Raw genomic sequence first — 14,329 nt, 5'->3', positions numbered from 1 at the left:
GATTCCGACTGTCTTAAAATAGGCTTCCGAGCCTCTTAAAAGAAGGCTTCCGGGCCTCTCGGGAGAAGGCTTGCAGCCTCTTTTGCAAGGAGGCTTCCAAGCCTCTTGAAATGAGAATTCCAAGCCTCTTGAAAGGAGGCTTAAAACATGCCTCTTGGAAGGAGGCTTCCACACCTCTTAAAAGGCGGCTTTCATGCCTTTTGAAAGAAGGTTTCGAAACCTCTTGAAAGGAGGTTTCCATGCATCTTGAAAGGAGGCTTCCTAGCTTCTTGAAAGGAGGTTTCCAAGCCTCTTGAAAGGAGTTTCCCAAACCTCTTGAAAGGAGTTCCCCAAACCTCTTGAAAGGAGTTTTCCAAACCTCTTGAAAAGAGGTTTCCAAGCATCTTGAAAAGATGCGTCCAAGCCTTTTGAAAGGAAGCTTCCAAGCTTCTTGAAAGGAGGCTTTCATGCCTCTTGGAAGGAGGCTTCCAAGCCTCTCGAAAGAAGTTTTCCAAGCATCTTGAAAGGAGGATTTCAGGCCTCTTGAAAGGAGGCTTCCAAGCTTCTTGAAAGTAGGCTTCCAAGCCTTTTGAAAGGAAGCTTCCATGCCTCTTGAAAGGAGGCTTCCAAGCCTCTTGAAAGGAAGCTTCCAAGCCTCTTGAAAGAAGGCTTCCGAAACTTTTGAAAGAAGGCTTCTGAACATCTTAGAATGAGGCTTTCAAGCTGCTTGGGAAAAGGCTTCCGAGAAGCGTAGACGGATGCTTTTAATCTTGCGTACAAAGGCGTAGGATTGCCAATCCGGAAATGGAAAGTTCGATTCTCGATCCGGTCTAGGATGTTTTCTGGTGGGAAACATTCTCGACTCCCTGGGCACAGTGTATCCATTGTACTTGCCACACAAGATACATACTCATACAATGGCGGACATAGAGAGCTTTCAATCAATAACTGAGGAGATGCTATAAAAATATTAGTTCCAGTTGGAATGTAGAGCGATAGAACAAGAAGAATGAAGCAACTGAGCTTTCCTGAAAAAGTTTCGAGTGGAATTGTAATACGTCCCCCATTACGTATTTTTCTGAGGTACCCCCCAGGGCCAGCGAAGGTACCCCCAGGGGTACATGTACCCCAGGTTGAGAACCGCTAAGCTAAGCGGATGTTTTTATGCAGCGTCTCTGGTGCTTGCAAAAGCAGAAGGATGAAAATCTTCAATGGAATGACTCGCTATCCGAAAGGGTAAGGAATAGCGAAAGTTTCACGAGCAAATCCCAGTACTGAACGATGTACGGGTTCCACGATGCGTTGTAGTTCTAGGATCGGTATCGCAGGGTATTCCTAGAATATTACTGTTTCTCGCATGCTTCGACAGTCGCATATGGAGTTAGATAGAGAAAGGCTCGGTTGCGATTCACCTGTTGATCTCGAAATCCCGAGTGGCGCCGCTCAAGACGCAATAGGGGCCATCCAGAAACCACGTGGTCATATTTTTGAAGATTCTCAACCCCCCCTCCCCCCATGTGGCTTATCGTGGTCATTTGGCAGAACCCCCCCTCCCCCCCCTATCACCACGTGGTTTTTTTCAAGTACAAAAATTAAAGAAAAAACCTTTTGTAACTAAAACATATATAAAACATACAAACTAATTCAAAATCAAACTAAACCCAGCATTTAAATTATAAATTTTCAGGAATTCGAAAATTTTGATGATGTTATCATGTTGTGATGTGTATCAGGTATTAGGATATCTATGTAGAACTCGCACACCTTCAATGCATCAGGAGGATACAAAAAAGTGTGGACTCGCAAATGTCAATTTATAATGGTTTAGAAATTTTCCAAAATATCCCTATATTAAATTTTTTTTTAAATTTTTTTATTAGTTTTTTTTTTAAATAACTATTAAGTTTATCACGGAATATCCCTATAGATTCCTTAGAGTATTTGGGACCTTCCATAGCTCTGGAGGTACTGGAAATTCTTAAGATATTAACCTCAGCGAAGCATCTGAACTGAACTCCTACAAAAAAATCACAAAGTTAATATGTAATCTTAGAGATGCAAATAAAACCTCCTACTGTTGTTTCTTTTGAGTAGCATTCCTGTAGAAATTTCAGTATTGTTTCCAGAATCATCAATATTAGAAATAAATAATTACAAAAATTTTTTTTTTAATTGTTCATTATTTAATTTAATTGTTCAATTTATTCATTAAAATTTTGTATTTTTTCGTTGAACATTTTGATTTCTTTACCGAAAATTTTTATTTCATAATTGCAATTTTTGCTTTTACAAGTGCTAATTTATTATTGTTCTTTCTTGGCAATTTCCTATTTTATTATGGAAAATTTCTTTTATTTTTCTACTAAAGAGATTTTCAATCCAGAGCCAATCGTGGAAGCCAATGATGCCATATTAAAAATATTTTCTCGGTCACTCTGATGGTTCTTTGGAATAATTTTCCAAGGAACTTCTATTCCACATCTCGAATATGCTTCGGTCAATGGTCCTTTCATAAGCGACTCATAGAGGAATGAATGTATTATAGACCAATTATTATTTTGGAGTTCGGATCATTCGATTTATCTAATTAACCAACTTATGAATGATGTATGAAATAATACCCAGTAGGTCCATTGGGTTGATATTTATACGAGCGACTACAGACTTTTAAGGTTATACAAAACGTCCTGGAAGTCGTAATGTTTGAACTACTTGATCATTCAAGTCCGTGAACCCAGTGCTTCTAAGGCCCTACAAAAACAGTTTGCGAACAAACCTCATAGTCATTGTGCAACTTGATAATTTTGGGTACCTTGTCTCTTGGATCTCATGTTAATGGAAATTAGGATCATATGCTTATTTCATCGGGTATATACCGATGATGAGAACATTGCAAATGTCTTGATTGATCTGGTAGATTCGTGGGCTGAACTTGAGAGCTTAATTTATTGCCTACATTTATTGCTTGGATCAATTTTAAATTCCAAGATCTTCTTAATTTTCAAGAATAATTATTCTGGAGTTGCAAGGGAAACCCTTCGAAATATTGATAAGAAATTCTTCGGAGTCTCCCCGGAAAATCTTTAGAATTTCAACGAAATTTTTTTCCGAAATTCTGTGGAAGAGTTCCGAAAAATGTTCAGTAGAAATTTTGAGGAACTAGAAGAATCCGTAGAAGGATCCGAAATGCATATTTACGATGAAAATTCCAATTCCAAATTCCAATAAACATCAAATTCCGAAGAATTTCCAGTAGAAATTAGAAAAAAAATCCAGCTTACCCTTTTACAGAATCTCTGAATTTTTTTTTCAAAATCCTGGGCAACTTTAATGAATCTTCAAAGGGAATTCTTCTAAATTTCCAATGGAGTTTTTTTCGTTTTCCAAAAAAATTCTTAGAAATTTTCAGCAGTTTTTTTTAAATTTCCAAAACAAATAATTCGGAATATGCCAAAATATTTCCGATGGAAATTCCTAAGATTTTCCAGTAGAAAATCGAAAAAAGTTCATCTGAAACACCAATAATGAATTTCCCGAGGAAACTCCGATGTTTTTACAAGTGGAAATAACGAAAAAAATGTACTTTTGTAGTACCGTCAACTGGGGGGAAGATGATCATTTTTAAGACAAAACATGCAATAACAATGTGTGTTTACATTTTGAATCGAAACAAATATTTTCAAAACATGTACTGCTATACGTTGCAATGATCAACAACTTTTCAAATTTAAAAAACATGAACCTTGAGAATTCTAAAGATTTATTCTTTGAAAATCCAAAGAATTTTTTGAAGATAATCCATAGACTCTTCTGTGGAAATTCTAAATAATGCCTCGAATAAAAAAATACACAAAGAGCGTAAAAAAGTATTCCAAAAAAATTTCATTTCAAAATTCCAAAATTAAAAAAGAATCAACTGAAATATCAAAGTGTTTCATGTGGCATTGGCTCCATATTCCAACTGGAAGTTGGTCTGCTTTTCAACTTAGTATATTCTATTAGCATTTCCTCAGTTATAAATTGAAAGCTTTTATATGACAGCCATTGCACGATTATATATCTTGTGTAGCAAATACGATGGATACACTATACCTAGGGTGTCGAGAATGTTTCCCACCCGAAAACATCCTAGACAGGAACGAGAATCGAACTCGTCATCTCTGGATTGGCAATCCTACGCCTTTGCTCGCAAGGCTAACTGGAGACTGAACATTTGAAGTGCACTCCTTAAAATGTTCGAAAAACTTCTTTTGGAAATGAAGAAGAATTTCTGGTGAAGATTCGGAAGAACTTGTCGAAGAAACTCATTAGAATGATAAGAAAATTATTTTGAGCTTTTTAGTGGAATGTTTTCACCTGTCATTAGACGAGTTTATACAATCCCATTGAATTCCACCACTTAATTGTATCTTGACAGATACGTATTTCGACCTCAACAGTAAGGCCGTCTTCAGTGTCTCGTACTTGACTCGACGAGACACTGAAGACGGCCTTACTGTTGAGGTCGAAATACGTATCTGTCAAGATACAATTAAGTGGTGGAATTCAATGGGATTGTATAAACTCGTCTTATGACAGGCTCATTAGAATGTTTTTCCACCGAAAATTATATGTATTTCGCACGGGACTGTTTTGAATTTTCAGACAGAATTCACATGAAATTTTTTTCGGAGTCTTAAGGAAATTTTCTCGGAAATTACACTGGAGATGTATTGTTTATTTTCATTATCAATTTGTAGCAAAATTTCCAAGCAAAATTTTTCAGAGAGAATTGTTCAAAAAAAATTTGAATGCTAGCACTTCATCAGGATTGTATGAAGTAATGTCAAAGTTTTTAAAGGCAATTTCTTTACTTGATTTTTCCTGAATATCCACAAGAAATTCTTTTGAATTTTTCTTCTTAACATTTTTTCTTTGATTAAGCATTTTGACGAATTTCGCGCCAACTCGACCAGCGGTTGGCAGCTCCATCTCAGAATCGAATGAAACTTGGTGGGCATAAAGATATGGTATTTCTAAGCCACTCTGCATACTTAGTTTTTCAAAAATTGTCAAGAGTAACATTTGATGAGGGCCTAATTTTTTTTCATTGATTTTTAAAAAATCGATATAACTCTTAAATGGCAAGACCTATAAAAAAGTGTTGTATGGCGGACTGTCGTGAAATTCCCTGAAGTTTTTTGGAAAAATATCCAAAAAATAATAAACCGATTTCTACACTGAAAAAAATTAATTTTAAAAATTAAAATCGATGTTAAAAACCCAGATTAATCCACCTAGCGGCGATGATGCCTTTCTCGTGCATCGTAAAATGTACTGAAAAAATCACATAGGAAAGGTCAAAAAAGGACTTTAGGGGGATAGATCGCATATTTTCTATCATTTTGCATGTTTTTGCATTAATTACTATGCATTCCCACCATTCTTGAAAAAAAAAATTTTTTTTCTATTTTGAATTTTTTTTTCCAACGGGGGACCCTTGGGAAAAAACAATGATTTTCCAATAATTCCGAAATGCAATGTCCGATCAGGCCAATTTTCAATAGCAAACAATGGGACCGCATTCCCCGTCGAATGCAACTTGTTGCGAGTAAATCGGGTAATGCTAAGTTCCAAAAAGTGTGTCTACAAAATTTGTACACATACACACATACACACACACACACATACATACATACACACAAACAGACATCACCTAAATTCGTCAAGCTGAGTCGATTGGTATATAACACTATGGGTCTCCGAGCCTTCTATCAAAAGTTTGGTTTTGGAGTGAAATTATAGCCTTTACGTATACTTAGTATACGAGAAAGGCAAAAAAAACCTTTTCTCAGAAATCGATGAATTTTTTTCTGCGGATAGGTATTTCAATTATTAACTTTTCTGGGAATAATGTTCCTGTGACATATTTAAGGAAAAAAAGTTTTTCTAACAAAAACTTTTTTCATGTCCATATTGAGTGAAAATTTATCAGCGTGTTTTATGCATACAGCGCCAAATATAGGTTCAGCAGCCTATCATCAACCAACGACACATTTTGGACGTTTAAAAATTTGTTTATGAAGCAATTTCTATAACATTAATGTGGACCAATATTTGAAAAGGGCGTATATTTTACTAGATTTCTTATATCAATGTTACACACAAATTACCAGATTTACAAAATTGTGATGTTTGATGGACTATTGCAAATTTGTCTGAACTGTAAAATCTGAAACATAAAAGAGCGTTTCGTTCACCGAGACAATAAATCAATGAATGTAAAGTTAAAAATTGGTTTATCAAAAAAAAAAAAAACTCATTAATTTGTAAACTTATTCGAACAATTTGAAGACATTTGGGTCTTATTCTGAGTTGGAACACTTTTAGCCAGGATTTTATTATGAGTGATTGGTATAAAATAATGAAATCTAAGAGATAGTGATTAGTCCCGAAATCAATATCTGTGGTAACGGATGAAAGTGATGCTACTCTCGTACAATAGACTTGGCTTGTACCACCTACGAATTTGTACGAAATGCTCAATGCTAATGCTAATGTAATGCTAATATTTTTGTCTCATTGTGTTACTGCCCATTTGTACAACTCCCGAGGAGTCTTAATAGTATTTCCATAAACTTTGGCAAGACTTGCTCGTTTTGTCATTCGTTTGAGAGAGCCACCAATAGCTTCGCAAGGGCCTTTTCCGTGCGATGTTGCAAAAAAGTGCCATTCTGCTTCTAAGCCATGTTTTGAATTGAAATTACACATTAATTTCGTAACGCGAAAATCGACCATTTTCAACCCTATCCTCCAACCCTCCTTCAAACTTCTCATATCAATCATTTTAAAATTGTGTATTAATTGTCACACTTATGTAATTCATGGATGTTCATTTAGGTAAGCAGAGTTTAGATTTAGTTAACAACTTCAGCAAAACTAAATTGTTAGTAGTGACCACGGCGTCCCCTTCTAGCTTTCAGAGGAAATCTCCCAAATTATCTTTAAATTTTTAACATTCAGATTATTTTAAATTTTTAACATTTCTAACTTTATTTTAGATGGCTCGGAGATCCATAATATTATATACCAACCGTCTATGATCGGCGAATTGAGGTGATGTCTGTGTTTTTGAGTGCACAAAATCTAACCCATTTTGCGGTACTTATCCTTATCCTTATTTGCTTCCAACTGGTTGCATTTAGTGGGAAATCCTGTTTCCTATTGAAGCATATTGTTTTGTATTGATAACTAGCAGACCCGACGAACTTCGTATCGCCTAAAATTCATTTATTCTCTGATTAGTCCTCGAGTTATGCAGAATTTTTTGTTTCATTTGTATGGGAGCCCCCCTTTCCAAAGGAAGGAGGGTTCTCGAACCATCTTAAGAACCTTCCCCGGCCCCAAAAACCTTTGCATACAAAGTCTATAAGGAGTCTATAAGGTTCAGACAGACAGAAATTCATTTTTATGTATATAGATTTAATTTATCGGACAATGGACTCAAAAGAAATAAAGGCAAACATACTATTTTACATACAAAAAAATTAAATAGCCTAGCTATTTTATTGGCACCTATTCTCAACTATCAAGTTGCAATGCATCAAGACTGAATCGGACGATAGACTCAAAAGTTTTGGCAAAAATACTATTTTTCCATATTACACCAGAAAGTCACCGATACCGCTAGGTGGATTAATCAATGTTTTTCTCCAATAAGTTCTGACTACACCACTGCAAATAAAATAAAACATAAGTTTTTTTGTTATTTGATTTTTTTTTTTTTTGTGGTGATTCGATTATCCGGAGTGAAAATGAGTTCAGTGCGTGTTGGCTCTTGTTTCGGACGGCAGAACGATCGCGCGATTTGCCGAAATTTTTTGTTTTGTTTTGTTTTTCCCTTAGGACGGTTCGTAAGTAAATTGATGAATATATTTTATTACTTTTACAGCATATACTGTTATTGACAAACGCTCTATATTGTCGAATAGAGCTCCCTATTATTTACCTTTCCCACTAACACAAATTTTCCTTCCCGAGACATCTATGAAGGTAGTATGGGTTCCCTGCATCTTCACTAATAGATGTTGAACTAACATTCCTTCCCTTCCTTCCGTGATTGTAAGGACGTGGCCTGGTATGCAACTGCTACTGTATAGGGAAAGGTACTAATCCCAAGTACCAATTTGCGACAATATACAGTAGATTGCTCAATTCAAGCTCTGTTTGGTAAGGGCGGGTGTCGCGGGAGAGGGTTCTCTTCGTCGTTTCCCCTCATTTGAATGAAAGTGACAGGCAGGGAGTTTCTTTGCAGTTTATCACCTCAGAATGCAAGTTCGCATTGTTTTCTTTCGTTCTGAAGTGATAAACCAGAGAGAGATCTGCTGCTTGTCACTTTTGTTTAAGGGGGAGGGGGTCGACGGGGAGAGTCTTCTCTTGCGACATTCGCCCTTATTCCGGATGGAGCTTGAATTGAGCATTGTATAGCCACCCACGATTTGTACAATCACATATGCTATGCTATGCTATTCGATTATCCGGAGTGAAAATAAAATCGATACTCCAGATAATCGAGTCCGACCTGTATTACAATTAAATATCACTTCAATTTCGTTTCGGCAACATTTGCCCGTTTTCAAAGCAATTATTTGTTTTTTTTGTAAACTCTATTGTTTTTAAGTTACTTCGATACAAAAAGTCAAAGAAAATATAAACCCTTTTCAAATGTTGGTCCACAAATATGTTAGATTATGCTAAATTGCTCCCTAAATAAATTTTTATACGTCCAAAATGTGTCGTTGTTGTTATGATAGGCTGCTGAACCTATATTTGGCGCTGTAGGCATATAACACGCTGATAAATTTTTACTCAATATGGACACGGAAAAAGTTTTTGTTAGAAAAACTTTTTTTCCTTAAATATGTCACAGGACCATTATTCCCAGAAAAGTTAGATAATTGAAATACCTATGTGCAGAAAAAATTTCATCGATTTCTGAGATGAGGTTTTTTTGTAATATCGATTTCAATTTTTAAAACTATTTTTTTTCAGTGTAGAAATCGGTTTATTATTTTTTGGATATTTTTCCAAAAAACTTCAGGGAATTTGACGACAGTCCGCCATACAACACTTTTTTGTAGGTCTTGTAATTTTAGAGTAACTTCGATTTTTAAAAAATCAATGAAAAAAAATTAGACCCTCATCAAATGTTACTCTTGACAATTTTTGAAAAATTAAGTATGCAGAGTGGCTTAAAAATACCATATCTTTATGCCTACCAAGTTTCATTCGATTCTGAAATGGTGCTGCCAGCCCCATAGAAGAGTTGGCGCGAAATTCGTCTTTTTCAAAATTGTAGCTGCAGTCCCCTGATGCAAAAGTGTCGGCGGCGTGATGCCAAAAACCATCTGCGGCGGAATTAAAAAAAAATATTTTTCCATTTTTTCTTTCCAAATTTTTTTTGTGGCAATTGAGACTGAATCGCAACCTGTTTTTTCGTTTATTTTTGTATGGATATAGGATCTTAGGCTAAGATGGTCAAATAATGCAGATATGCATCGGCGTTGCGACCGACGCTGCGTTATCGATTTTTCTCGATGCACACCTACGTCTTTTTAACGCTGAGTTGAAAAGACGCTACGTGGGCATCGGCACTTAGATGCGCTTTTCGTTTAATGATTAAATCATGAAATTTTAATGATTTGTATTTTTTACACCGCTATTGTTATTAACTAAAAGTTTTTCATGTAAAAAAAAAACACGTGGTTGGAGAGCAACACCCCCCCCTCCCCCCATGTGGCTTATCGTGGTCATTTCCCAACCACCCCGCCCCACCTATATAACCACATGGTTTCTGGACGGCCCTATATCGAACACGATTGATCTCTACGCAGGACTGTTGGCAGCACAGCTCTGGGTAAAGGTGGCAGATACGCTGAAGATAGAGGACAGGGTTTATTTTTGGATGGACTCGACCTGCGTTCTTCATTGGATCAAGTCGTCACCACGAACTTTCGTGGCAAAAATTCAAGGTTTGACGTGAGTAGACAAATGGAGGCACGTTCTAGGTAACACCAATTCAGCAGACTCAATATCGCGTGGAATTCTACCCAACAACATCCGTGAGAACGAGCTGTGGTGGCATGGACTCAGCTGGTTAAAGCAAGGCACCGGCGAGTGGCCAGCAGCAAGAGTCTTTGTTTCAAGGCCGTTTTGAAAACAGGCGTGGACTATTTTGGACCAGTATACTTGCGAGAAGGGAGAGGACGTAAACCAACGAAGGCGTATGTTGCAATCTTTGTTTGTATTGCTACGAAAGCCGTCCATATTAGTTGTTGTCAGATCTGTCGACGGAGCGCTTTCTGCAAGCTTTGCGAAGATTCTTTGCGCGCCGTTGGCGTTTTATTGACGTCTATTCAGAGAACGGTACCAATTTTGTAGGCGCAAAAAAACAGATACGTGGAATTTCAGGATTCCAGTGTCTCTGAGAATTGCGTAGCACTGTTTGAACAAGTAGAAGGGTGCTTGAAATCGATGCCATTGACAGCAGTATCCGATGATCCATAGGACTTAGAACCTTTAACGCCGGCTCATTTCTTGGTTGGAGGATCACTCCATGCTTTGCCCGATCCAGAATCGTTTGTCGCAATTCCAGCTCGTACAATGGCAACTACAAGGTTTCTGGAAATGATGGCGTCAAACTAGTGGATAAAAAAAGCCTTGGGGCGCTTTGTTTGTAGTGGCATTAGTAATGCACGAAGGAATACCAAACCAGAAACGGTAGTTTTTATACATATGTAGGAAGTGGGAGTCAAACAGAACGCAAAAATCATTCCTTGGAAAAGTTCTTTTAATTCTAGAAAGGTCCTCAGAAAAACAAACTTAATTTGGAAAGTTCACTCTAAAAAGAAATCCCAAAATCTACACTAATGCAACTCAATCGCTGATGGATATTCAGAAAATATATTCTCTCAATAATATAAACTAGTGATTTAGAAACCAATGAACATGTATGCATGTAGTTTTGTTTTGTTTATAACTATCACGATCAACACCTCGCAATAACATTTGAAAAGGATACTAACAACGTACTTTTCCCACGGTTCAAACATATACGTCATAGTGTAGATCTCCCACTGGAAGTAGAACTCGTCCCATTGTCGGCGGAGAAACTGTCGTAAGTTTTCCGGCGGTTTGGGTCGATTCAGCGAATAATCCAGTAATTTAATATCCTTCTCCAACATATTTGGAAACACGGCACACACGCGACGCACAAACTATAGATATAGGCTTTAGCTACTGTCGGAAGAACACTTTTTATCACATTCCGAACAACCGGTAACTTGCGGGGAAGCAGAATTTGCACTGCCAAACCGGTGATCGTTTTGCACCGGAACGAAACAGATAATATCTTATCGAAGCTTGTTTATCAGATAATCTGGGGGCAGTGTCTTCATATAAAGTAAATTTTGGGTATGGAATGCTCGTAGTAGATATTGATCTAATTTTATAAGCAACTGATATCTTTGGGTTTTGTGCATAACATTGCGGATTGGAATACTTCAAACATTGATTTGGCGTTGTGAAATCGGCGTTGCTAATGGATGTTCTCACGCCACTCCAGCTTATCTTTACCCACAGTCAGTGACAGGGAGCACATGTAATTAAGAAAATCAGTCCTCTCCAAATCAAATCTGGTGCAACAAGTATGGAGTAGGAGACAAGTTGGTCTTTGAAGCAAGCATTTGATCACGTTTGATGCTTTTTTGCGAAACAGGATAAATTCAGCTCGAATTTTGACGAGTGATTCAGGTCGCAGTTGACGCACTTTGTCGTTGGATCCTTGAAGGTGCAGGTGAACGTATGAGCTGCGGTCCTTGCGATGATAGTTTTTGGTCCCATGGCCGAAGTTAACGCGTGCAATGCATTGTATAGCCTTGCGGTTCATGGGCTTGCATCGTTCTTACTCGAAGGTGTGACTAAACAGAGTTCGAGTACCCTGCAGCTCTGTTATCATGGTCGCGGTACTTTTTGTTTACGTTGATTTATCACTTACTTTATCTCGAAGATCTTTTCCGATATGAGGGCTGCTATTTCAAGCTTACGAAGTTGATGGTATGCAGTAGGCTGTTTTATTTTAACGTCATTAGTAAGGCATTTCGTGCAGCCTACGCAAATGCAATCATGTTTCGGATGGAGAGGAGCAAAATTTTCGTATAATATAATAAATCAAAATATAAATTAGAAGTCTAATAAAAACAAAATGGAAGCCGAAACAATATCTGAACAAATCTCTCTGCAAGAGATTGTTGATCAAAATGAAGAATTAGCTGAACCAGTAGAAATCATATCTCCAGAACTATTTCCGGAAGATTTCCATCAGCTTACAATTTGCCCTTTTCGAGGAGTAAGCTCCAAATCGACAATTGCAGATGAATCGGAAGAATTTCCGGAACCTGTAGATCCCTTAAAACGTTTGGAAGATCTTGAAGAGACACCCTTATCTAAGCGTTCATTCGCAGAAATCTACGTGAATGAATGCCACAAGTATGGCGTTACTCCGTTGCAGTACGTATGCGACGTGTTCCAAGCAGTTGAACAGAATCCGGAAGAACTGGTTGATGTTGACCTGAATGTGAGACCTAAATACTCTACAGATTGATCTAATTCGATGAGTAACTCTTCATATCTTATAGCGCATTGGATGCAGCAACCGCCAAGTCCAGATCATCTTGGACTGTTTAGTGGTGACATGCCCGGAGCGACTCAACATCCTCAACATAAGCCACAACCTTCTAATGAACGTTCCATTGACCGTCAGCTTGGCGAATCTTTTGCAGCTCTCACAGAGGATCATTTATTTGGACCTGTCGCATTCCGCACTAGGTGACTCCGAAGTGGCCTCAATTTTGGCAGAAGCGCTGTCCAATTCGGCCGTACGGAAACTGAATTTGTCGCATTGTCATTTAACCGACGTAGGCGGAATGCGACTGTTTAATGCGTTGGCCCTGTCGTTTACTATCGAAGAGGTCGATGTCAGTTGGAACAGATTGGAACACCTAACAGGAGTGGCGGCAGGGTTATTTCTAAGCACGAACTCTACAATTCAAGAGCTGAACTTGGAAGGAAACTTCCTTTATCTGGAGAAAGAGTGCATCGTTCCTTTCTTGAAAGAGCTTGCAAAGAATGAGTCACTCCGGAAGCTAAATTTGGCATGGAACGCTCTACGTGGAACTCTGTTTAGTGCAGCATTATACAAAGCAATGACGGGCAGTCGATTGGAAGTTCTGAACTTGGAGATGAACTGTCTGCGTTCGGAGGAGGGTGCATCCTTATTGAAAGCGTTTAGAAAATGCGAGATCTTGAAGGAAGTCTTCCTTGGTGGGAACTTCATGAGTGAAGATGACATCAAAGAACTAATTAAAGCTTTTGGGCGAAACCCAAACATGAAGTTTCTATCAGTGGGAGAGTATCAATTTGTTAACAAAGTGGCTGGACGAGTAGGTTCCTCCTGCACTCGGTAGTTTCATTTTCTTATAAAATTGTACATGTTTCAGCTTTCAAAACGCTTCATGACTAGGGATCCCACAAAAACCATAAAGTTCCAAGGTGTCATCTTATTCAATCCACCCCGCCCGGTGGACGTGCCGGAGATGCTGCTGGAGCGATGCCGATTTCTGGGTTTCAAACCTAAGAAGAAGAAAAGGAAACGTGACCTGGGTCACTTCATGCTACAACTGCAGCAGCTTGAAAATCCTCTCCTGGAAAGGGATGATTTTGTCATGTTGGTCAAAAAGTTTCGCATCAAGTTGGACAAGAGCTTGCTCGGATCCCTGATGGACGCCTTTGCGGAGCGGAAACAGGTTGACTGCGCGGCCATGGCATTGAAATATCTGGGTAAATACCCCACCGATCCGCCCCCGGTGAAGCCGAAGAAAGGAAAGAGAAAGAAGAAAGCGAAGGCAAAATGAATGGTCGCGGGAAGGGCTATACAGAATGAAACATAGTTGCCATAATAAAAGTATTTCGGTTCCAACAAAATAGTGGCTATTGTATGCATCCGATCGTACGATGTATTGTGGGCATTCCATAGCCTCAGGAATCAGACTGCGAGTGCCTTGTTTGTCACAGTATGATATGGCTGTTCGTTAGCTCATTCATTCGCCGTTTATGATGGTAGTTTCCAAGTCTGATTCAGCAGTGGAATACGCATGGGCATAACTAGGGCGTAAGATGAGCTTCTTTTAGTTTTATTCTCGTATCTGGATGATACTTGAAATCGTTTCGAATCCAGATCAGGAATGGCCAAAAATCTTTGTATGTGTAATGGGTCATTTTATTTAATCCAATGATTGGTTTTAATGCCATTTTA

At 38.1% G+C, this 14,329-nt stretch overlaps 2 protein-coding genes across 2 annotated transcripts in view; one reads left to right on the top strand and one right to left on the bottom strand.

Annotated features, from left to right (window-relative positions):
• The window catches only part of LOC134221831 (serine palmitoyltransferase small subunit A-like), a 50,406-nt gene extending 39,205 nt beyond the window's left edge, over positions 1-11,201 (bottom strand). The window contains exon 1 of the mRNA XM_062701007.1: positions 11,039-11,201. Coding sequence (XP_062556991.1) covers positions 11,039-11,201 — 163 coding nt within the window. The remainder of the gene's footprint in view (positions 1-11,038) is intronic.
• An 891-nt stretch (positions 11,202-12,092) lies between these two features.
• Positions 12,093-13,988, top strand: LOC134208109 (leucine-rich repeat-containing protein 74A-like). Its single transcript, XM_062684192.1, has 3 exons — positions 12,093-12,592; positions 12,654-13,457; positions 13,515-13,988. The coding sequence occupies exons 1-3, from the start codon at positions 12,221-12,223 to the stop codon at positions 13,926-13,928; spliced, it is 1,590 nt and encodes a 529-aa protein (XP_062540176.1). The 5' UTR covers positions 12,093-12,220; the 3' UTR covers positions 13,929-13,988.
• The last annotated feature ends 341 nt before the right edge of the window (positions 13,989-14,329 follow it).

The sequence above is a fragment of the Armigeres subalbatus genome, chromosome 1 (assembly GCF_024139115.2).
Source record: "Armigeres subalbatus isolate Guangzhou_Male chromosome 1, GZ_Asu_2, whole genome shotgun sequence".
NCBI classification, from domain to species: domain Eukaryota; kingdom Metazoa; phylum Arthropoda; class Insecta; order Diptera; family Culicidae; genus Armigeres; species Armigeres subalbatus.
This window is presented reverse-complemented; position numbering and strand designations above follow the sequence as displayed.